Here is a 24,151-nt window from a genome sequence, read left to right on the forward strand (position 1 = left end):
TCCAAGTGTATCCTGTCTTAACAAAAGAGGAATTACATACTTCCATAGGCACTTCCATCACCTTTACACCTGTGAGTTTTTCCGACATCGTTTTACATTTCTTAACATCACCTGGAGGAAAGGTTTTAACAAACCATTGTTGAATGTTTTCACCTAAACAACGTTCCACCTGTACTGTCTCCTTCCACGGATCATCAAACCTAGTATACTTGGGCCAAGAGAGAGAAAAAGCATTGACAAAAGGCAAACCATTTTTACTGCCATTAAGGTCGAAATTCTTTTTATCAGTCTTATCGATTCGTCCGAATCGATCACAAACAGCACCATAAGACCTGTCTACGTCCCATCGGACCATGTGAACCCTCGTGGGAACTAACACTTTCCATCTCATCGAATCCTTATCCTTCAGGATCTGTTGATACAAGTCTGAACCTGGTTCTTCTCTCACAACAATGTTGCTATGTATGTAACTTTGGACCACATCTTTGACAACCTGATTAGAACCTAATTCAGCTTTAGCTTTGGGCAGGTAATATGACATTATGTGTCGAGGGTCAGGTGCACTAGGATAAAGGGGAAGTTTCACTGGTTTCCCTCCTAAAATCATGTGGGAATCCCCTAATGCTACGGTCTGACGCTTCTTCCGCCCTGCTCTATTCTCATTCTTCATGGGTTTCAACAGATAACTATTAGCCATATTCATCCGTTTGGAGCAGGCAGTGTGGTTTTCATGGGCTATGCTGTCTGGAATCCAACTCATGGAGCTAAAATGCGGTTCATAAACATAAACACCTCCATCTCTCACCCAACGACCTTTTTGCATAATGAGGGTATTACCGGGATAATTTGGGGAGTGACCAAGCCAATAGGTCACTGACTCATTTCCGTCCAACCGATAGCATCTATCGTTTACCTTCTGATACATAGTCGAAATCAAATTTAGACCCTCAGTTGAATTTAGGCATGGGTATTGTACCCAGGATGGACGGTTGTCAGTTTCTTCACAATCCCAATTAGTCGCAAAAGCATGGAATCGACCGGTCCAAATGGAAATCTGTATCCACAGTAGAAATGACAAAGCGATTAGGATTAAACATACAAAAGAGAGCGGGAGTACTAATCTAACAAAAGCCCGTCTCATTTTCCGTCGCTTCTCCTTACGCACTTCTTCTTGCAGAATTAGCAGCTTCAATAAGTCGTCTGGCTCAGCCATCTGTAAATGATAAAACAGTAATGCCAGAATTTAGAAAAATCATATACGACAGATATTGAAGAGGTACGATTTATCATGTTATTATGTGGTGGTATTCTGGTTGCAACACCTCTCAAGTGGTTTCACCTGTGACCAATGTCTCCATACTGTACCCAACACACCTCTGTCGAGTAAAACAGATGTATTAGTAGTCAACAGAACTTGGTAAGGTCCATCAAATTTCGGACCCAGAGGAGAGATTATCTCCCTTTGCAACATTACACTGTCACCTATCTCAGGCAACGCAGGCATGTCTTTTTGCTCAGTGTTATCTTTCTCTGCTTGTCGGATACTGACACTAACCCTGGTGTCTTTTAAACAGTTATCCAAAGCCTTCAGATAATTTTGCAGAGCATCTTTCAAAGGCCCTGACGGTCCCTCATGTTGCAGAGGAGCGTCCCAGGGCAGTCGCATGTAGCGACCTGTCATTATCTCAAAGGGACTGATCTGAGTAGTTTTGTTCGGGCTGGCTCTCATACTTAAAAGAATGGTTGGGATAGCAGAGTGCCATCCCTTCCCCCACTCCAACAATCTCTTTCTCAATGAAGTTTTAATCGTCCGATTAGAACGCTCGACAGAACCACTAGACTGAGGACGAAACGGTATGTGGAAGTGTTGTTTCACTCCCATCAATTTCATCACATTCTTCATTACCTTCCCCGTGAAGTGTGTGCCCTGATCTGAGTCAATGTGCAATGGTAAACCCCATCTGGGGAAAACTTCATTCAACAGAATTTTTGCAGTTGCGTCTGCGGTGCAGTTTTTCAGAGGAAACGCCTCCACCCATCTGGAAAACAAATCAACAATCATCAGAATGTATGAAAAGCCTCCACTAGGGGGCAGGGGACCTATGAAATCAATTTGAAGGTGGGTCCATGGCCCCTGAGGTCGAGGGGCATGTCCTAAAGGAATCTTTAGCTTTGCTGGGGAATTCACTTTAAGACATACTAAGCATCTTTTACAAAAGTCATTGCAAGAAGCTCTCAGCTTTGGCCACCACCAGGTTTTTGAAATCATTGCATGTAAATTCTCAGGACCAGCATGTGCCAAACCATGATACAGAGACATTAGTTCAGTTCGAGCAGAAACAGGACAAACAAAACGGTCATTGAATTTCCATAATCCTTCTGTATTTTTCTTTGCACCTAATTTTGTCCATTGCTCTATCTCTTCAGGGTCATCCTCTGAATAAAGTTCAAAAATGTCTCTAGAGGGTTCACTCTCCTGGGGAGCAAAAGCCAGCACACTCACGCATGTCTCAGTCAATTTTGCAGCCTCTCTGGCAGCAGTATCAGCCGCTTGATTCCCTTTGGCCTCTGGAGAACTGTCAGTGGAGTGTCCCGTGATTTTGATAACAGCTCCTGCTGCAGGGAGATCACATGCAGCCATCAATTCTTTTACCTGGTGCTGATGAGAGATGGGGAGACCAGCCGTGGTTAGAAATCCCCTGCGTCTCCAAACCGGGCCGAAGTCATGAACCGTACCGAAGGCATAACGACTGTCCGTGTAGATATTGACGCGTCTCCCTTTGCTGTGCTGTAATGCTCGGGTTAAAGCAACCAGCTCTGCCACTTGAGCCCCTCCCCCTGAAAGAGAACCACAGTCAACAGTTTCACCATGTTCATTTACGACAGCCCAGCCTGTGAATCGTTTCCCCTGTTCATGAAAGCTGGAACCATCCACAAACAAACTCATGGCATCGGAAAGGGGCTCAGACTGGAGTGGGCTTTGGCTGTCTGTGTCAATCAGCCGTGCGCAGTTATGGACAGTTCCTTCGTCTGGAAGCAAGGAGGCAGGGTTTATAGCAGTCTCAATGTCAATTTGTATCTCCACATTTTTACTCAAAAGAGTGGCTTCCCATTTAGCTCTTCTTTGGTTAGAAATAGATCCTAAACGAGTGTTTGTTAGCAGTTTCAAAATCTGGTGTCTGGAGTGCAGAATCACCTTTTGATGTGTCACAATGTTCTCTGTGGTTTTCACTGCCCACTCGGCACAATCACATATCAGCAGACATGGATGTTGTCCTGCCATGGAAACAGGAATAGGAGTAGAATAGTAGCCTACCATTCCATACGAACTTCTTCCTGGAACCTTTTGACCCAGGGCAGCAGAGTAGGATCTGTTTCCCACCCAGGTCCACAGATGGAACGGTCTGGTTGCATCAGCATGTCGCAGTGCTGGGGAGGAAGCAAGAGTTTCTTTGATACTCACAAAAGCCTCCTCCATCTCCTCGGTCCACTCGATCAGATCTGCTCCAGGTTTTCCTCCTTTCAGTGCCTCTGTGAGTGGTTTAGAAAGTTCAGTGTATTCACAGACATACTGGCGGCAGTAATTCAAAAGACCCATTACTTGCCTTAGACCAGTGACAGTATGTGGCTTTGGAAGTTCAATGATAGCTTTAACTCGTTCAGGGGTGATGCGTCTGCCATGCACCCCAACAATCTGTCCAAGATAAGTCACTTCAGGCAAAGCTAGCTGTGCTTTCTTCAAATTCACTTTGAATCCCCCGTTTTGGAGGGCATTCAAAACAGTTTGGACAGCAGTCAAATGTTTGAACTTAGTTGGACTAGCAATCAGTATGTCATCCACATATTGCAGGACAACCGATCCGTCATTTTCAATTTGTTTTCTTACCGGATCGATGAAGGATGCTAGTACCTGATGAAACAAGGTGGGGCTGTTGCAGAAGCCTTGTGGAAGCCGACTCCAGGTCCATTGGCGACCCCTGCTGGTAAAAGCAAATTTCCCTTGGTCCTCCTTGGCTAAGGGACAAGTCCAAAAACCGTTAGAAATATCAAGAGCAGTAAAATAACAATGTTCAGCTCCTATTTCATGAAGGATAGTTGCGGGGTTGGCCACCAGAGGGTGTACTTTCTCAGAAATTGAATTTAAAGAAGTATAGTCAATCGTCAAACGCCAAGATCCGTCCGCTTTTCTGACAGGCCACATTGGAGAATTAGTGGGAGAGGAACATGGAATAATTATTCCCCGCTCACTTAACTCATCCACAACAATGTCAGCTCCTTCCCTAGCTTCATTTTTCAAAGGATATTGTCGTTTGGCTACATGCATAGGACCTGGGATGCTCAGTGGCTGGATCTGTGCAAGACCACAATCATATTTGTCTTTGGCCCATACCTTTGGGAATTTTGAAATTATGAACTTCCACTCAGGACGAGTTTCAGTGAAACCAACAGGTTCAGCCACTGCACATCTCTCATGGTGGGGGCCAGAGTGAGATAAGCGAATTGTTTCATTGCAGCCGAGCACGAGCTTATCTTTTGAAAGCAAAACATCAGCTTCGAGTTCTTTTAGAATGTCAACACCGATAATAGTCCCCACAGTATTCTTCCCCACCCAAAACTCAGTCCAGAACACTTTGTCAGAATCAGAAAGGGTTAGAGGAACAGAAACAGATTTGTGAAACACCTTTTTGCCATTTAGGCCTTCTATATACAAAGTTTCAGAAGTGATCTCAAGATCGAGATCAGTAATCGATACTGTAGCACCCGTGTCAATTAAAGCAATGCATTGCCGGCCTCCTAACAACGCGTTTATGAATGGACGGGTGTCAGCATAATTACTATTACCGGAGGCCGCTGACCCCTAGTCCCCACCTATCAGCTGTTTCAGCTTTGCAAGATCAGCTTGAGACAGAGTGACAGATGGGGAAGCTTCTTTTTTATCATTTGAAGCATTATTTTTGTTACCTCCCTTTTTCCCGTTTCCTTTATTCTTGGGTCTACGGCAATGTTTCGCAATGTGACCTTCCCTTCCACAATTTCTACATTTAGCAACTGACTTGGGACAGGTTCGGGAAGTGTGGCCTAACTCATCACAGTTATAGCATGTCACATCATTGCGGGGAGGGGCCTCCCCTTCAACTGAAACAGCAGCCGCTTTCACAGTGCTCACAGTATCAGCATCGCATGCTTGCATACGGCTCCAGCTCACAGAGCACCAACGGAGCAAATCTGCCCACATTTGGATATCAACAGCACTGTTCATCAACATATCTTTGTATTGCTTATTCAGACCGCCTGTGGCTGATTCGATTACTATAGCAGAATCAAAATCTTCATCATTGTTATTAGCAGCACAGTAGGTCTCATATGCAATACGGAACCGGTCCACATATTCTATCGGGCTTTCACCGGTTCTCTGTTTAATCTGGGTCACACTACTCCACGGAAAAGAACCCCGACCCAGCAATTCTTTCACAGCTGTTTTATAATCAGAATAAGCCACACAAAACTCACCCCAATTTGCAGGGACCCGAGGGAAAAAGTTCACACCCTGGACAGCCCTTAATTTGGAAGAAGGAACTAACCCTTCGACCAGCGACTGGATATCAGCAATGCCTAGATTTTGTTGCCTAGCAACAGCCTCTAGCTTGTCCCATAGACTTTTGTTTGGGTTATACAACTTAAAAGGTTCCAACCCTGCAAGCAAACTGTTTTTCTCAGTGGGTGTGAGTCTGACCCATTGACCATCCTCACATCCTGCACCCATTTCAATATTCAACCCGGCCCAGTTCGTGTGTCGAATCGGGGCGGCGGATGCAGTAACATTAGGTTTAAATGCCTCCATGGGAGTCAGATTAAGATTTTTGACCCCAGAGTTATATTTAGTTTGTTTTGCTTGCACAGAAGGAATCTCTGAACTGTAGGGAGGGGGAGTTGCAACAGCCACATTCAACAGCCCGCGTACCTCAGCGTAGGGCCCACTATTTTGGTTATCAGTCTGTCTGGCAGAGCCTGAAGCGGCAGCCGCCTGAACAGAGTGAGAAGGGAAAGAGGGGGCGGAGGGAGTAGGAACTTCCTCCTTTTTTACAGCCTTTTCTGCCATTTCACACAATGCCTCAAGCCCTTTGCTCAAACTACACAGATCACTGCCTATTTCATTCCCAAGGATTTTAGCCATCCTGTCACGTTGGGCAATTAAACTCTTCCAACCATTAATCATGTTCGGGATTGCCTTTTCAGGGGTTAAGGGAATTCCACCCATTTTACAAATCCATGAATAGGCAAACACGGACAAAAACTTCACTCTGTCAGCCTCTTTCTTTTTTTGCAGCCAGTCAATCTGTTCTGTGACTCCCCAATTAGCATCAAAACCCTGGCTGACCATTTTCTTAATCAGTTCTGCGTATTTTTTTGATTTGAGCGCATCAGAGAAGAGCTGTTTACAGCATGCACTCTCTTCAGCCTCATCACTTGGGTCAGAACAAATTGAGATAACCTTTTTATCTGTCATTGTTGGTCACAGGTGAAACTCACCACAGAGAATGTTCTTAGCAGCAAAAATGTTTTAGCAGCGAATTGAAAAATATGTTTTAAATGACAAGTCTGGACTTCTACACAAAGAAACCACAAAGTATTTTTCACTCACGACTCCCGATCATATATTCTGATCCATGCCAATTTGGGTCATAATTTATTTAAGGGGATCGTTCTTGATGCATCCCTGGCAAACAACCCTGTCTCTGTTACTATATATATATATATATTTTTTTTTTCTAACTAATTTCTCAGTCCCTAACTGCCTAATCCACTAAATTCGGGGATCCCCTTTCTGAGATGGAAGAGATATAGTAGGATCACGGCGCCCTGGACCTTCAATCCAGGGACGTACTCTGCTGGGGTGTTGCTATATCAACAATGCCCAGTGGGGCCCCCACAGAGCACGCTTCGCTTGCGCTGTCTGCTCTTGTTAAATTTTTAAACAATGCTATCAGCGACTTCCTTTTATACTTTAACCTTCAGTATAATTAATCTTCACTCTCCTCATCGGAGTGAAGCTCTTCCGTTCCCCTTCAAATCTCTTCCATTCAGACAGACCTATAGCCTATAATATAATAAATCTTCCTACCTTGTTTGTTGGTTTGCCAGGGGTGTCACCTCAGAATGATTGCCCGCGCATCCGCCACCAAACTGTTAGGGGGGGTAACAGTTTCAGACCCAGGACCAGAGATGATGAAAGAAGACCAGGAGTCGTGATGTTCAATCAAAGAGTAAAATTTACTGAAGAATAGTTTGCAGTTTAATTGGCAGAGTCAGCGTCAAAGTCTCACGAGGAGGTCGCAAGCTAACTCTACCTTACATGAAAATCGTACACCAGTTATACTGTTTTCAAGGGCATACATTACATAAACATTCACTTCTGATTGGCTCAGAAGACATAAAGCCTAAACAATTACACATAGATAGAAGGGTACGTTGACATCAATCAAGATAGCTGTCATCCAAGTCACGAAGATCCAGTAATGACCTCGGAGGGCCCATCGAAAAGCGTCATGAGACCAGCTACCCCATGTCATGAGACCTGCAACATACTGATAAAACCTTCCATCCTCAGAGAGAAGAAATAACAATTACTTTACTTCTTGAGAAATATATGTATGAAAGAAGTAAAACAAATCATAGAATCATACAGAAATTGACCCCTGCCCATTAATAGGGTCAGCAGAGAAACATGATCATATGATGAGGGTTTTCTTTAAGTTTAACTCATTAGTATACATACGGACAAAAAGCCTGTATTTAATGTTCTTGCTCAGGGCCACAGAAGATTAGTCCCAGACATCATAAGACATTCATGAAAGATAGGCCTTCACCCAACATTCAGGAAAGAGGTGCATTCAACAGAAGTATGAATAAAAACTATATGTGAATCATTTATTGCGTATAGGAATGATTATATAACTTGATTAGTGCTTATTATAGTAATAATGTAATCATAAAAAAGGATATACATATAGTTAAATTGAAGAGGCAAGGGATTCTGACCCCAACCCTTCAGCACATTTTGGGACTTGAAGGAGGTGGACCCCATTGCTTCACATTATATCCACTGAAGGGTCTAAGACATTTTCTAAAATAACTGAAAATGTGTTCGTCTGAAACAAGATTGACATATGCATCTCGAACGGCTTGAGGGTGAGTAATGCATGTGTTAAATATCATTTTTGGCCGAACTATCCCTTTAATAAAGACTGTTTTGTGGTGAATCAGAGTGAGATCTGTAATAACATCAGTTGTATTTGCTCAGTCTGTCCTGTAGGAAGCGCTATTGTGCTGTTTTCTTCGAGTCAATTGACACATTTATACTCAACATGACAGGTATTAATATTTCCCCAACATTAATAATTCCCCAACAGGTATTAATATTTATAATCTAAATTCATCACAGACACATCTTCCGCTGTATGTTTTATGTGGTCTCTCCTACAGTTAGCCTTTACTTACACTCATTACATATGAATATAAACAGACTCCGAATTCGTTAAAAAAAAGTGTGCTGGAATCTTTTATAATTTTTTTTTTGATAATGATCAGTTTTTTTCGCATCAGTAAATCTTTTAGGAAACAAATCGACACTTTATAAAATGTATACAGGCATCGTTGGTTACATGAAGAACCTTCAACATCCATGAAACCTCACCATTCCACAAAAAGTTCTTGACTTTATATAGCAGGTTTAAAACATATATATATATATATATATATATATATATATATATATATATATATATATATATATATATTATGCTTAACATCTGTTTGTGTATAATTTAAAAAATCCCCCAAAATTCATTGTCAGTAAAATGGACTGCTTCTAAAAGAAATAAACCAAAGGGTAATTTCACCATGTGGGTCTACAAGCCAGCGGAGAACATAACATTCTTCCTGGAAAGGTGAGAATGACAAAATAAAGTGTTGTGTGTGTCTTACATGCTGATTCTGTTCCCCCCGTGTTTCTTACACAAGGAGGTTCTAGTATTTACAAAACTGATTTGTAAAAGTATTGTTGTCCCCAGGGAAACTCTGCATTCTCTCGTTCTACCATAAATGTTTTGCTCTGTCGTAAAAATATTGGGTTCACATGAGTAACATATCATTACCATGTCCCTTTAGTGACTCTGTTTAGGGGCTCTGTGTACACTATATGACATTAAAAAGTACTTTGAACTGATATGTTTTTGTGTGTATACTCATGTCATCTTCCCTGTGTAATATTCCTCTGCATCTGAACTGTCACATGAGCTGAGAGTCTCACCGCAGACACAGCAGGAGAAGCAGCTGGCGTGGTACACTTGTCCCATGGCTTGGCAGGCCCGATCAGCACCAGAAATGCCTCCTGTGCACTTTGCACACTTACCTGCAGGCGGCAGACAACACACAGAACATTCAGATTAATCAATTCATCCGAAATTAAAGTTTTGCATGTAAACACAGTCAAAGAAGGGGAAATTCCTTACATGATTTAAGAAAAAACAAAAAAACATGGTTCATGAATTTCAGTACCAAAGTACCATTGCCAAACCATCCCACACAGTACACAAGAAAACTGATTGAAAAGATTGAGCATCAAATTTAGACTACTTTAATGAGAAATTCTCTGATTCTATAAATCATCGTTTATAAAGAAGTGAAAAATATAAATATTTAATACTTTAATGAAAGTCGCTTGATATTCACTTATTTATTTAGTGGTGATTGAGACTTTTTGCCATTGAGATGAATTGGGGAAATGTGTCCCAATCAAACTGAATTCATCCTATTTATTTTTATTAACTTACTTTCACTAAACAAACACTGGTTAAACTTTTAACCCTCTGGGGTCCTTCATTTAACAGTCACAGTCAGGACCTTCGGGTCCAAATGGATACGGAGGGCGGGATTAATATAAAAAAAAATCATAATTTTATTTTTTTACTTGTTTTTTTTAAATATATTTTCTTTTTTGGTATTTTGAGATAATTTTATGATTTATAATTAATATTTATGCAATAATTATGACCCATTTTTTCCCCATTGAACATAATAGAATATTTTTATATTTTCTATCTTTTTTTTTAATTATTATTATTAAAGCTGTATTTCATTTTAGAGTCAAGCCTAGGCCTCATGAAAGCAATTTTTTAAATAAGATGGATGCCATCTGGTGGACACACTGAGCATTTTTATCACGCAATAGCACATTTTTACCACTAGTGGATTTACCAGCTCTCTGTAGAAAGGCTTGCGAATTGTGTGTGTGTGTGTGTGTGTCTGTCTGTTTTGCACTCTTGATGTTTTATAGATTCACCCCTTCACTGTTGTGTGCTTTTTTTCTGGATCATGGCTGATTTGTAGATTGTACGCACAAAAAAACCCCTGTGTTTTCATATTTTTGACAATTTCCCATTCATTTCCTATGGGGGTCCATTTGGACCCGAAGGTCCTGTGTGACTATTTTTTTTACAACCACTTAGACTATTCAAATCCCGTCCCCAATTTTTTGGGGTGTTCATATAGCCTACCAAGTCAACAAAGTCACCAAATTTCGGACCATTCCGATGAAGCTATGATTTTTTACTTTATTTATTTAAATGCTTCGGGTCCATTTGGACCGAAGAACCCCAGAGGGTTAATTGAGTAAGATCGTAACAAATGTATAATCACTATTCTCTCTAGATTTAACGTTAGTCAAATTAACTATAAAAAGCAGGTTAAACAAGACATTGCTTACTCTTTGGAGTCAGAATCCAACAAGTGCGTAAATCTATACATCGAATGTTATTCCTCGTGCCATTGGCATTTATACAAGGCAAAAAAATAGTTTTTGCGTGCATATGATACGCAGTTACGGCGTGTAAAAGCCTACGCACACGCTCCCCACCCCTAATCCTAACCCAAGGGGGTTTCAGTGCATATAGCATATGCACGCAAAAAAAACATTTTTGGCGTATAATTGGCACGAGAAATAACATTCGTGGTATAGATACGCACTTTCATGAGATTGTGTTGACTTTTAGAATGAAGTTCGAGGTTGTGATGGTCATGTGACTCATGTCCGATATCCCTTGCCAGTTATTACAGCAAATCTTATTGTATGAATATGTTCAATTTTATATCCAAAAAGAAACGATAAATTTTATTATTTAGCGCGCGATGTAGCCTATGTTTTTTTCTGGGGTTGTGCGTCACACAATCGTGCAGAATCTGAATACTGAGCATAAAATGCATGTAAAATCAGTTGTTGTCACTAGCCTATATATCCCAATAATGTCTTAGTTATATCTAATTTAAAGGCTTAGTTTTATAATAAAATCTCTGTAGTTTTATTGTGGGAGGCAAAACAAAAGGTGACAGAGATGTATAAATAAATGTATCATAGCCTATTTAATACTTAAATTTGAACATTATTTTTTCAGCAAAAAAAAAGATGTATGGAAAATTAAGAAAACCTAAGTTGTTTAAAAAGTGTTCATCTTGAAATATTACTAACAACATAAATATTATTGTTACATTTACTTAAAATAAAAAAATCAAGATTTCACAGCAAAAAGACATGTTAACCACGAGCTGAAGGGGGTTTAGTTAAATTTACACTATAAACTATCACTCATATGGCATGTAGTAGGCATAGCCTAGCCTAGATTGTGTACAGCAAAGTTTTGATAATGTTTTAGAAATGTGCGTATGATAGCCTACAGTAGGCTATGATTTAGGGTTAAAAGAAACATATAAACAGTTAGATCATTGATATTGATATTTGAGTTAGATATTATATTGTCATAGTGCAAGAGCCGGTGGATGAGAGACTCTTGAGTCCCGATGCTCAAGCAGAACTTTATTCAAACACACTCAACAGCCTCAAACACACACATGACCCTGTTTATGTGACAACGGTCTCTTGTTTCTGCCAGTGTTTCTGTTATCAGCCGAATGAACTGCTAATGAAGAGCGCTCTTGTTATAAGCACACATTAACACACACTGACCTGTGATGGGTTTGTCGCAGGCGACACACTTTTGGGCGTCCAGGACAGGTTACTGAAGCACTTCTTCACACAGAACGGGTCTTCACCCTGCGTTGTGAAAATCTGTCCGGCCAGCTGGACTTTACAACCCGAACACAAGAGACATTTTTTTGCCACCAAATACAGGGACAAATGTAAATGTGTGAATACAGGAGGAGCTCTGACGTCACTAGTTCATTCAGAGAAAGTGAAACTACTTGATCAACAGCAAAATGGACGCCTGAAACTATCAACCTCTTTAAACAACAGAATATTTACTGATCCGTTCAAAGAGTGTTGTGGACACATCTGATAATCACAGGTAAGAGATATAAATATAAGCAGTGGCGTCATGCCCATTCAAAGTGAGGGGGCGCCCCCTCAGATTTTTCCTCCCTAGGGTGACCAGAAGTCCCGAAAAATTCGGGACAGTCCCGAAATCTAAGCTGTTGTCCCGAATCCCGAAACCGACCTTAATTGTCCCGAAAATTATACTAAAGCAAAATCTTGATATATCATATTAAAAACTGTCCGTGGAAGTTGAGTCGTCCTGCAGCCAGCCCCTTCCAATCGCAGCAGCCGCGAGGACAGTGAATGTGCAGGCAGCCAGTCTAAACTTTAGTTTTTTTTTACGCGCGTCATTTGCTCTTGACGCGCGAATGGATTTGCTCTTGACGCGCGAATGGATTAAGTGTTCACGCGACGCGGTAGGCGCGAATTTGACGCGCTATTCGCGTCTGGTGTGAACGCAGCATTAAAGGAGTGATTGATTGGTCGCGTCACTGTGTGCAAAAAAAAAACTTCGTCCGGGCCTTATAATGTCTGATGTCGGGTTAGGCCTACACAAAGCAAATCATCTACAAAATTATTTAGTTGTCCTATTTAATGACCGACAATTTAGTTGTAATAATAATTTTGCCATAAGGCTTATCAGCGTTATAGGCTATAGCCTGAAAGGTCTGATTTAGCCTACACACTGTTACAACAGTAAAAAAAAAAATTTTTCACAATGACATTTGAGTTCATGATTTTAATGTTTTTTTTTTTTTTGGCAGACTAAAGACTAATGCAGTAGGGGTAAGACTTTGATTTTTGAATAAAAAAATATGTTTGGTTCAGGTTTGAAATTCATTATCTTTTAATGTAGTCTAATATCATAATAGGACTACCCCCCAAATCCCTACAGCATTGTTATACAGATCGCTATACATATTGCATTTAATTTGATTACTTTTTACATTTCTGTCAAATATTAACCATTTTCAAATAAACGGGGTAATGTTAACCTTATTCAGCACTGAAATCTGTCAAACTTCTTTCAAAGTCCTTCATCACATGCATATTAATATTAAAATAACTTAATTTCCGAGCACCACAAAGTCAGACCTCAGCACCTTAATGTAGGCTACCTTTAATGTAAGATCGTTCTTAGGTCACATACCAATTTAAAATCATAACATAAAAACTGCAATGGTACTGTTTTTAAAATCATGTAGGCCTAAGTGTACAGTAAGTGTGTGTGTAAACATGCTTTAATGAAGTAGACTTCAAAAGCTTTTGAATTTGAGCTTACAGTTCTTTCATCAACCTGTCTTTACAAAAACTTACAAAATAGATACTTTAACTTAGTCCTCAGAATCAGATAGAGGAGTGTTGCTGCTAGCTCCGTTAAGGTATTTCTGTCCCTCCCAAACTGCATTGAAATGGTATGTTTAGCAGCCAGAATTTAAAAAAATTCAGGGGGAGAAACCCCCTGACCCCTCCTAACATGATCCATATCACCCGTCAGAAAACAATTGCAACGTCTCAGATTGTGCCCCCCCAGAATTTTGGCTTGCATGACGCCCCTGAATATAAGAGAGATTGTGCTGAACAGGTTTCTAAAGGAAGTGATCTGGTTTAGTAGGTTTATGTCAAACAACTGGAATAAGTTGAACAGAATCAGGTTTAAGCATGTCAAATACTCAACTACTTTAGTTGTTTACTGCACTGAAATGGTATCAGATGTGTATTAAAAGTGTGTCATTTTGATGTGTTGTAAAGCAAAGTTTGGTGTTTCTGTCATTTTGTCTCAAAACATAACGACTAAAGAAACAGGAAGTGAATGAGCTGCAGATTCACTGAACACAAACCTGCTAAACTGCAGAAGAAAATCACATTTATAATAAACTAGATCAATACACTTGACTATATAATGTATTTGGTAGATATATATATATATAGATAGATATAGTTTTGTTGAAAAATATATCACTTGTACTTTGTACTTTCTTTAATCTAAACAGCAGGTCAAAGTTCAGATTGTTGTGTAAGTTTATTAGTTTCTTTCTTAATTTTAACCAATTTGATATAAATTATACATTTACTTGAAATAATATTATTATGAATAAGTAAAATAAAATCAGACTCGAGGTAAGATTTCATTTAAACCTCAGTGACAAATTACACAGTAGATGTTTCTTATTGTTCTTTGATCATTCAATAACATTTCTATTCTTTAAAATGAAGAGGAAATAACAATGGCAGAATCTTCACCAACATCAACAAAAGCAAGAAAAAACAGGAGACAGAGTATTGAGGATATACGTCCATGTAAGTAAATACAAATAATATTTAAAAAAAACTGAACAATGAATTAGTGCATGAATAACTCAGTCTTCTCATATAATATGTACAGTTCAGGACTGAACAGTAGCAGATAATAAAATCATTTAAAATCAATATTTCAAATGAATATTACTCCATGTATGTATGTGTAAGGACTGGGCTAAAAGGGTGAATCTGAAAAACTAAATACATCCTGCTAAAGACCCAAAAAGACTGAATGCAACACACACACACACACTCTCTCTCTCAGGAATGGCCAGAGTCATAAAATGCTTGAAACATTCCATGCCCTCCCCCATCTCTGCAAGAGAGATAACAGAACTCTAACACACACACACATAATGGACCTTTACATTACACGCATAAAACGAGCCATTACCAATTGTATACGATATATTCCTGTATGTCTGTGTGTTTCCCAGTCCATGGTAGTTTAGAAATGATCTCCTAGCGTATCAGTGAAACTCTTGAGAGTGTGTATTATGTATTAAGATGTATCTTCGTATTCCAATTATGTGTAAATGTTGTGTTTGGTACCGTTTTAATTATCTCGTTCCAACTGATTTGGTCAGATACAGAAGATTACAGTAAAATGTATGTTTTCTATGTTTTTATCATCTTGTGGAATGATTCTGACAAATTCTGACTGGTCATAAAAGAGGCGGACACGGCCATAGTTTAACTTTGACAAGACAAAGAGAATTTGGCCGCCAAAAGTTTCGTTGAATGTCATTGGCCAGTTCGCACCTCAGGGGTGTGGACTCCAGTTCCTCTAAAGAGGACTGAACCTCCCTCTGGACTCTCTCTTCCTCCCGTGTCCTCGTGTCATGATGTAACGTCTCGCCTCCGGGCGAGCTCTTCGCCTTTCTTTTATTTGTTTCTAGTTTAGTTTGTGTTTTTCAGTTGTAGATAAGTCTCTGTGTTTAATTCCAATCGACGATTGAAAAGAAAACCCCGTGACATATCTCTTCAGTAAATCCATCTACAAGGGACCTTTAAACGAGCGCGCGCTCGCTTTGAAGGAGAAACACGCGCACGTGACGCGCCGGACCGAGCGACGCACGCGCTTCTTCACCAGCCATGCAAGGATGTAACGTTAACTCCGCGTGATTTCCCCGTAGAGATCTTTATTTCCTTTTTGTTAGTCCACGAAGTGAAACGAACTCAGCCGAACTATTTCCCTTTGGAAATGTTACACCAAAGACTTTAAAGTAACCTCCGTTCAACACGCGCGCCAAGCAGCCCACGTGACGCTTCCTCACACACAAAGGACTCAGCTCACGCGGCCAGACAGGGCCGTACAGGAATGCCTCGGCACAGAGAGAGACCATAACATAAGTTGATTGCAAGTATAATCTCTTTATAGAGCTTCTAAGAAGTTTTAAGATGATGTTTCGTGTTGTAATCGGAGAGGTGAATGTCTTCCTGCCAATGAATTTCTCCCGATTTCTCTCCCAATTCCTCCCCTTTTCCTCCCTCTCTTACTCGCTCACGCGTGTACGTTATCCATTGTCCAAACTTTATGCATTTCTCGTTCATTGATGTCTTATTGTATTGTTCATTGTTGTCTATGTGTTTGTAAATACATATATCCCATGTAACCGTAGTAAATACATAAGTAGTCATGCCTCTATTAAATTAATTATATATTCATTAGATTGATGTGCTGTCTCTTTGCTCAATTTCAAGTCTCTTAAGTGCCAAAGGTCTAACTTATGCTACAAGCTTTACGTATTAAAGGGACATTGTGTAGGAATTACTCCCATCTAGCGGTGAAATTGTATTTTGCATTCAAACGAATTGTGCTCTCCAGCGCCTCGCTTTTTCAAATGTGTATTGCATCTACGGTAGCCGTTATGTACCAAAAAGCTATTGACAGGACGTCTTCTAATAGCACTTCGTCGAGTTTTCCTTTGGGTGAACAGGTTTGTTATTTCAAACAAACTGCAACTTTACAGTATGAATTACTGACTGTGAAAAACATGAACCATTGTAATTAGTATTTATGCTTATTTATTCGTTATATTTTCTTAAGTACGTGCATTGTTAGATTAGATATCATCATCATCATCATCATCATCAGATGATTCAACAGTAGAGGGAGAGGACAGAGAGGCAGTGGATCAGAAGAACGTTTCCACTGTCAGGCCAGAAGCTCCGCGGTGCTTCAATAAAACACGCCCGTGTTATCAGAAAACTAATCAGAAAGAAATGGAAACAGCATTGCAAAACAAATATGATAAAAGCGACCGTTTGCTGGCATTTTTGTTGTTTACTTGACTATTTAAAACCCAAGCATCGATGTTTTACCAGGTCTACAATAAAAGGCGATACATTGATCATGAATTAATGTATGTCAAAATTGCACATTAGTCACACAGAAATAAATTACCGTTAGGTTTCACAAAAGAAATAGGACACACTTACTTCAATCGCGTCTGTTTCTGTTTATTTGGTAGTAACAGGACATATATCACATTTAAAAAGAATGATAATTTCTACAAATATATGCCACCAATAATACGACCTGAGCATGGCCGTAGCCAGCTATGAGGTCACCGAGGTCCGGACCTCGGTCATTTTTTTTACATTCAAAAATAAAATGTCAAGCTCTCTGAATGATTAATTAGCAGTGTTTAAACCACCTCATATGAGTGTTTGCAATTCATGTTGCTGCGAGAAGCTGGCGCAGTGAACTGAACGGGGCTTGAGAGCGCGTTGTGAACGCGGGTGCAGCCTCCGTGTTGCCAGATCCACCTAATAGAAAGGTGGCAGTAGTCACCTGTTTTTCTGATTTAATGTGACACTTTAGGAAGTTATTAAAGTGGAAAGGTTTAGTGATATATTAACCTTATTTCCAAAACACAAGCTTTGAACTTATTTCGGATTATTATTATTATTTTGTTTTGCTTGTTTTTCGTAGCAATATCTGGCAACATTTAACTGTCGGCATTAATACATTTAAAAAAAAAGAAGCTTATAGACAAACTGTAATTGCATAAAGCTACCACATTCGGTAAGACAAACGCAATGACAATCGATTATCTGTAAGAAATGTATAACACTATCAAAAACAATAGCATAAAACAGATCTGTATGTTAGCCTACAGAATGAAATTTGCCAAATAACTTACTGGCCAGCTGGAAGACGGCTCATGCTTTTTAGTTAACCTTTCACAAAGCCATCATAAAAACATTAATTAAAGCAGTGTTTCTCAACTAGCAATTTATTCAGTCAGCATATTTGTGTTTGATCTGTGTGAATTTCGTCCGAATTTGACGAGTGATTAAAAGATGGCTAATTCGTAACAGTTCGTACGACCTCACTCGTACGAATTAGTACGATTTTTGCTAAAACGTACATATTTGACGAGTTGCCCAATTCGTATGAATTCGTACGAATGACCCTGACCCCGCCCCTAAACCTACCCATCACGTGGGTTTAGACAAATCGTACAAATTCGTACGAATGAGGTCGTACGAATTCGTACGAATTAGCCATCTTTTAATCACTCGTCAAATTCGGACGAATTGGTCGTGAGATTGCGTTGCACTTGCTAGACCTACTTTTTCTTTGCACAAAACTCTCCAGAAAGTGCCATTTTGGTTTATTTTTCACACAAAAAATCCCGGGGGGGCAAACCCTCGGACCCCCCTAGTGAGAGACTACCCCACACATAATTAAATCCAAATTTAACCCCTGTATATATATATATATATATATATATATGCCAAATTCCATTAAAAAAAAGGGTCACAGCTTAATGTCCATTGGGAAATGTGGGTCCAATGGCCAAACCATTATTATAGCAAAATTCTTTACACAACACCCCGGACCTCACTAATTTTCAAACCCTGGTTACGGCCTTGGACCTGAGGAGCTTTAGCACTCTCTCGACTCCCAGTAGGCTAACGTTACAGATATTTTCCGTCAGAGAAACAGAGGAAGCTCCCGGGAAAAAAAATGTGCTTTATTTTATGATAGTCCGGTATAAAGAGACGAGACGTAGGCTATCTGACAGATAAAATAAAAACATTATTGTGATAACCTTTATGATTGGTCTGATTTCTTCAAACGTTCACTATGTTTTTTTTACTATGCGTATCTTCAAGCGTTTATTTTGTTTACTATGGTAACGTTAATGGTTAGCGTGCAATATAGTCTTTTACTCGCGTATAAATATTTCTACCTTATATGGTGATCAGAATCCACATCGGATCACAAACAAAAGGCATTCAAACGTGAGTTACATTATTTTAAAAGTAGCCTATTTACTGCTGACAGAATCACCCGGCGCTGTCGTCTAGTAGAGGTGGACGACGAGGAAGAGGAGGAGAGCGAGAGTCAATACCACGACGACAAAGATGCCCGCGGCAGCTACAAGAGACGATCTTGATAGAATTGAAAGTTTCCAAGGCAGAGAAGAGAAGCAATGCAGCCTTTTAAACTTGCCGGGGCAGTGACCAGCGCCTCTCAGCTCTGCTCCTCCGGTTCTGCTGCTTTCAGTTACATGACGCTGGCTCTGAACGAAAACGCGTTGTGGAAACGCGTTTGGTTGGTACTTTTTGACCCTCTCTGCTATTATAGTTTTTCAAGATGGCGGAACGACATGGAAGCCTCCGTGAACCTACCCGTCCCATGTACATAAAGATAATAAATTCTTAATTTACGAGGATAAGTCAGATAATTTGCAGAGGTATTTGTACACCATTGAGGACATATTTAAGAATAAAAATATTGATTTCAGATAATAAAATACCTAAAAACCTACACAGTGTCCCTTTAAAGATACTTTAAAAAGTATGTGTTGATAGGGCGGGAAACCCAATTCTTCTGGCCAGAGAATTGCGTTTCCTGAAATCCTATAAAGAAAGATGATATTGTGGATCCCACAAATATTATCCTGACAATTGAGCTAATTCATTTTACCTGTTTGTGAAACATGGTCCGTGTAATTAACTGCAATCAACTTGTGGTTAATTTCCGGGATTCACATGCACGCATGCAGGTAGAATGACAGATCCTCCCTTATCGGGAGATTTATTAACATGTAAGACCGATCTAATCCAAACATGTATGAATAATTATTAATTACCAATTATTAATTATGATATGCAAATTCCCCACGGATTAGATCCGCCCTGAATCCTTACATATTTATTTGGTACAGTAAGTGTTCGTGTATTGAGCTTCACATTAGGGTCTGATCAGCTTGTCTGGGTTCATTTTACAGTAATGACCAGCTGACTGTACATGATCTCTCATATATTTGAGTTTCTTCAGAGACGCCACTCTTTATCTCTAGACATTCTTTACATTCAACCAACTTCATGAGATTCTTTATAAACAGTATTTCACGAGTTCACACTTACAAATAAGTCAGATAGAATAGATGCATATTTGGCGTGCTGTCCGAGGAGAGGGCCCCGGGCTCGGTATTTGGCCCCATATTGTGGAAGGAACAAGCCAAGAGTGAGGTGTCGGGGTGGTGGAGGGATGCTGAAAACTATCAAGGAATGTTGACTGAGTGCCTTTATATATACTTATGCTTACTCTCATTCTGATGGGATAGTCATCATGATTGTTGATGACAAGTTAATTGGACTGATTATTTGAACGTGCTCCTCCCGAACTTTGTTTAGTGAAACATCATTAAATGAGTTCACAGGAGGGTTGTTGAGTCTTTTCCTTCACTCATCCATTTATAATAATAGGCTAATAATAATAATAAAAATTATTATTATTTTAGTCCTTCAAGCCAAACCCATTCGATCAGAAAGTCAAATGTGTGTCCAAACTTTAGACTAGGTGATTTATCTTCATCATTTCTCTCTCCAGCGATGTCTTCCTCCAGCGGTCCACTGACTGAGGAGCTTCAGTGCTCTATATGTCTGGACGTGTTCACTGATCCAGTCACCACTCCATGTGGACACAACTTCTGCAAGACCTGTCTGAATAAGTGCTGGGACAACAGCCAGACCTGCAACTGTCCATATTGTAAAGAGACATTCAAGCACAGACCTGATCTCAAGATTAACACCACACTCCGAGAGCTTGTAGATCACTATAAAAAGAAAAGTCCTGAGAAAAAAGCAGCAGTTCTGAAAAAAGCTGCAGTTCTGTGTGACGTCTGTGAGGAAAGAAAGCAGAAAGCCCTGAAGTCGTGTCTGGTGTGTCAGAGCTCTTACTGTGAAACTCACCTGGAGACTCATCTGAGAGTGGCAGGTTTAAAGAAACACAAACTGATCAATCCTGTGAGTAATCTGGAGGACTATATATGTCAGAAACATGAGAGACCTCTGGAGCTGTTCTGTAGAGATGATCAGACGTGTGTGTGTCTGTTCTGCACTGAAGGAGACCACAAGAACCACAACACTGTTCCTATAGAAGAGGAGAGTGAAGAGAAGAAGGTAGAAGTTCCTGACAAACTGATTTTAAATGGCTCTTATCATGAGGAATCACATGTTCTTTTATATAAATGAATCAATTATGAAAACATATTGTGTGTTGTTCTCTGTCTATAGACTCAACTGATGAAGACCCAGAAAGACACACAGCAGAAGATCCAGGACAGAATCAAGAAGATTCAAGATGTCAAACACTCAGCAGAAGTCAGAAAAGTGAGTTTAAATTTCACTACAAAACGAAGGTTCGTGAGGAGCCTAAACATTCAGTCCTGTCAATCATCATTATGAGCATATTATATAAGCAGCAGACACGACATCTCATTGACAAATTCTTCCTGCAGCCCTCTTCCTCCTCCTCCTCCTCCTCCTCCTCTTCCTCCCCTTCTACTCCTCCTCTACTTTTCCTCTTCCTCCTCCCCTTCCCTTCCCCTCTTCTTCCTCCTCCCCTTCTACTCCTCCTCTACTTTTCCTCTTCCTCCTCTCCTTCCTTCTCCTCATCCTCTTCCTCCTCTTCTTCCTCCTCCCCTTCTCCTCTCCCTCCTCCCCTTCTCTTCCTCCTCCTGAAGTATGATAAATGATAACAGTGATTCTTCTCTTAACAAACACCACTAATAATGTGTTGATTGTCCTGGTTGATCAGAGAAACACAGAGAAGGAGAAAGCAGCCCGTGTGGAGCTCTTCACTGATCTCATCCGCTCCATTGAGAGATGTCAGACTGAACAGCTGGAGATGATGGAGGAGCAGCAGAAAGCAGCAGAGAAACAGGAGGAAGAGCTCATTGAAGAGCTGGAGCAGGAGATCACTGAGCTAAAGATGAGAAACACTGAGCTGGAGCAGCTCTCACACACTGAAGATCACCTCCACCTCCTACAGGTCAGTCAACATCTCTCTGATCAATGATAATGCAGTGTATGACACCAGAACACTCCCCATGCTGAAGGGTTTCTCCTCTCTCCTGCTGTAGATTTACTCGTCCCTGTGCAGCTCTAGAAACACCAGGAACTGGTCTGAGATCAGTGTGAAGACTGATGAGAGTCTGGAGACTCTGAGGAGAGCTCTGACTAAACTGCAGGACTCTCTACAGGAGAAACTCACACACACTGGTACAGCAATATCAAACACACTACAGATACATATATTTATCATCTTTTAATATCAGTAATATAGAATGAGTCTGGTCAAGCTGAAATAAGGGAAGTGTGTGATCATGTGTTTGTCTCATTATCATCACAGTTCTTCTTGAAGAGAGCAGGTCATATTCATCTCTAATCTCAGAAAACATGCAGTAAATTCATCTTGTACTAGAAGCTTCATCACTGTAACCAGAACCTCGAGGCTTTAGTGCATCTGTGAACACTTTTACATGAGAAACAACAGAAAGAAACATTCATTTTCTGCCATTTTCTGTTGGTCTTTTCAGCTGTTTCTCTAAATGTTGTGATTATGTTTCAGATAAAATCAGTTTAGCAGAAGAAAATCTAATCGATAGATTCAAACAGCTTTGCAGTGCTGGGATTTATTTTAATTTTCTTAAAGATTTTTTTTTAGTGTTTTCAACTTGTCTTTGCTGAATAACCACAACATTAATCCACTCCAAAACTGAGACTAATAACATTAGGCATAAAAATATCTGAATTAAAAAATGTCATAAAATGTTTCTCAAAACATTCCCAAAGATGTTCTAAAAAGGAGGAATATTTAGAGCTCAAACACAATAGGAGTTCAGGGACTCTCTAAATATCAGCAGAGAGACATTGATCAGATAAAACATGATGTTGTACACAATTCTTTAAATATATTCTTAAATCTTTAAGTTTTATAATTGCACACATAAACATGTGAAAGATCTGCTGATGTGTTATTGTCATTAGTCTCTGCAGAACTGAAGAGGAGACAGCAGTATGCAGGTACAGTGTGTGTCTGACCTACACTAGATTACATTCACATACTCACAGCTTCATCACTGACACACAGTATGATTACACACTCATTACATATTACAGACATCATCACTAAAAGTCTGTATTAAGTTGTGATTCATATTGTCTGTTTTCTCAGTGGATGTGACTCTGGATCCTGATACAGCTCATCCTAATCTCATCCTGTCTGATGATGGAAAACAAGTGAGAGATGGAGACATTACACAGAAACTCCCAGACAATCCACAGAGATTTGATACATCTGCATGTGTCCTGGGAAAGGAGAGATTCTCCTCAGGGAGATTTTATTTTGAGGTGCAGGTGAAGGGAAAGACTAAATGGGATTTAGGAGTGGCCAGAGAATCCATTAACAGGAAGGGAGTGATCACAGAGACTCCCAGTAATGGATACTGGACTGTGTGGCTGAGGAATGGGAATGAATATAAAGCCTGTGCTGATCCTCCTGTCTCTCTGTGTGTGAGAGTGAAGCCGCAGCGGGTCGGTGTGTTTGTGGATTATGAGGAGGGTCTGGTCTCCTTTCATGATGTGGAGTCCAGCTCTCTTCTCTACTCTTTCACTGATCAGTCTTTCACTGGGAAACTCTATCCATATTTTAGCCCGTGCTTTAATGATGGAGGTAAAAACTCAACTCCACTGATCATCACACCTGTCAAACACAATCGATGAAATTACAGCCTTTTGAAATACAAATAATGAATATTATTTATGTAATTGAAAATCTTGTTTTGCTATTTTTTCATCATTTATTTTTCATTGTTAAAATCCATAATTACTAGCTTTAATTGCAAATGATAATGTACAATTATAATGCTTGTTTAACAAATTTATTTTCAACTTTTCATAATTATTCATGCCATTGTTTTCTCCCATCTCAACCTGACAAAGTAAAAGTGTCTGTAATTTGTTTTTTTTTTACATCAAAATAAACCAAACTATGATAACATGATAAATTATATCAAAGCTGTTTCTACCATTTCAATTACAAAATGATCTGTGATAATACTGTGTTAAACCAGACTGTAATACCTCAATATATGTATAATTGTATGATTACCATATTCATACACAACATTATGGATCTTCAAAGTATACCTAAAAATCACCATGATATTATGATCATGGTAATAACAAAAAAAAGGAGAAGAAAACATTGTAGTC

At 39.8% G+C, this 24,151-nt stretch overlaps 1 protein-coding gene across 3 annotated transcripts; it reads left to right on the forward strand.

Annotated features, from left to right (window-relative positions):
• Positions 1-12,241: 12,241 nt before the first annotated feature.
• Positions 12,242-23,663, forward strand: LOC130069035 (zinc-binding protein A33-like). 3 transcript variants are annotated; one of them, XM_056232726.1, is made up of 8 exons: positions 12,258-12,359; positions 14,546-14,629; positions 20,484-21,055; positions 21,170-21,265; positions 21,693-21,926; positions 22,018-22,156; positions 22,925-22,960; positions 23,112-23,663. In XM_056232726.1, exons 2-8 carry the CDS (start codon positions 14,557-14,559, stop codon positions 23,657-23,659), a joined length of 1,698 nt encoding a protein of 565 aa, XP_056088701.1. In that variant the 5' UTR covers positions 12,258-12,359; positions 14,546-14,556; the 3' UTR covers positions 23,660-23,663. The 3 variants fall into 3 exon arrangements, with proteins under 3 accessions (XP_056088703.1, XP_056088701.1, XP_056088702.1); XM_056232727.1 differs by having other exon boundaries at positions 22,934-22,960; XM_056232728.1 differs by lacking the exon at positions 14,546-14,629 and having other exon boundaries at positions 12,242-12,359.
• The last annotated feature ends 488 nt before the right edge of the window (positions 23,664-24,151 follow it).

The sequence above is a fragment of the Rhinichthys klamathensis genome, unplaced genomic scaffold (genome assembly GCF_029890125.1).
Source record: "Rhinichthys klamathensis goyatoka isolate OS25496 unplaced genomic scaffold, OSU_Roscu_1.1 h1tg000354l_1, whole genome shotgun sequence".
Classification (NCBI taxonomy): Eukaryota; Metazoa; Chordata; class Actinopteri; order Cypriniformes; family Leuciscidae; genus Rhinichthys; species Rhinichthys klamathensis.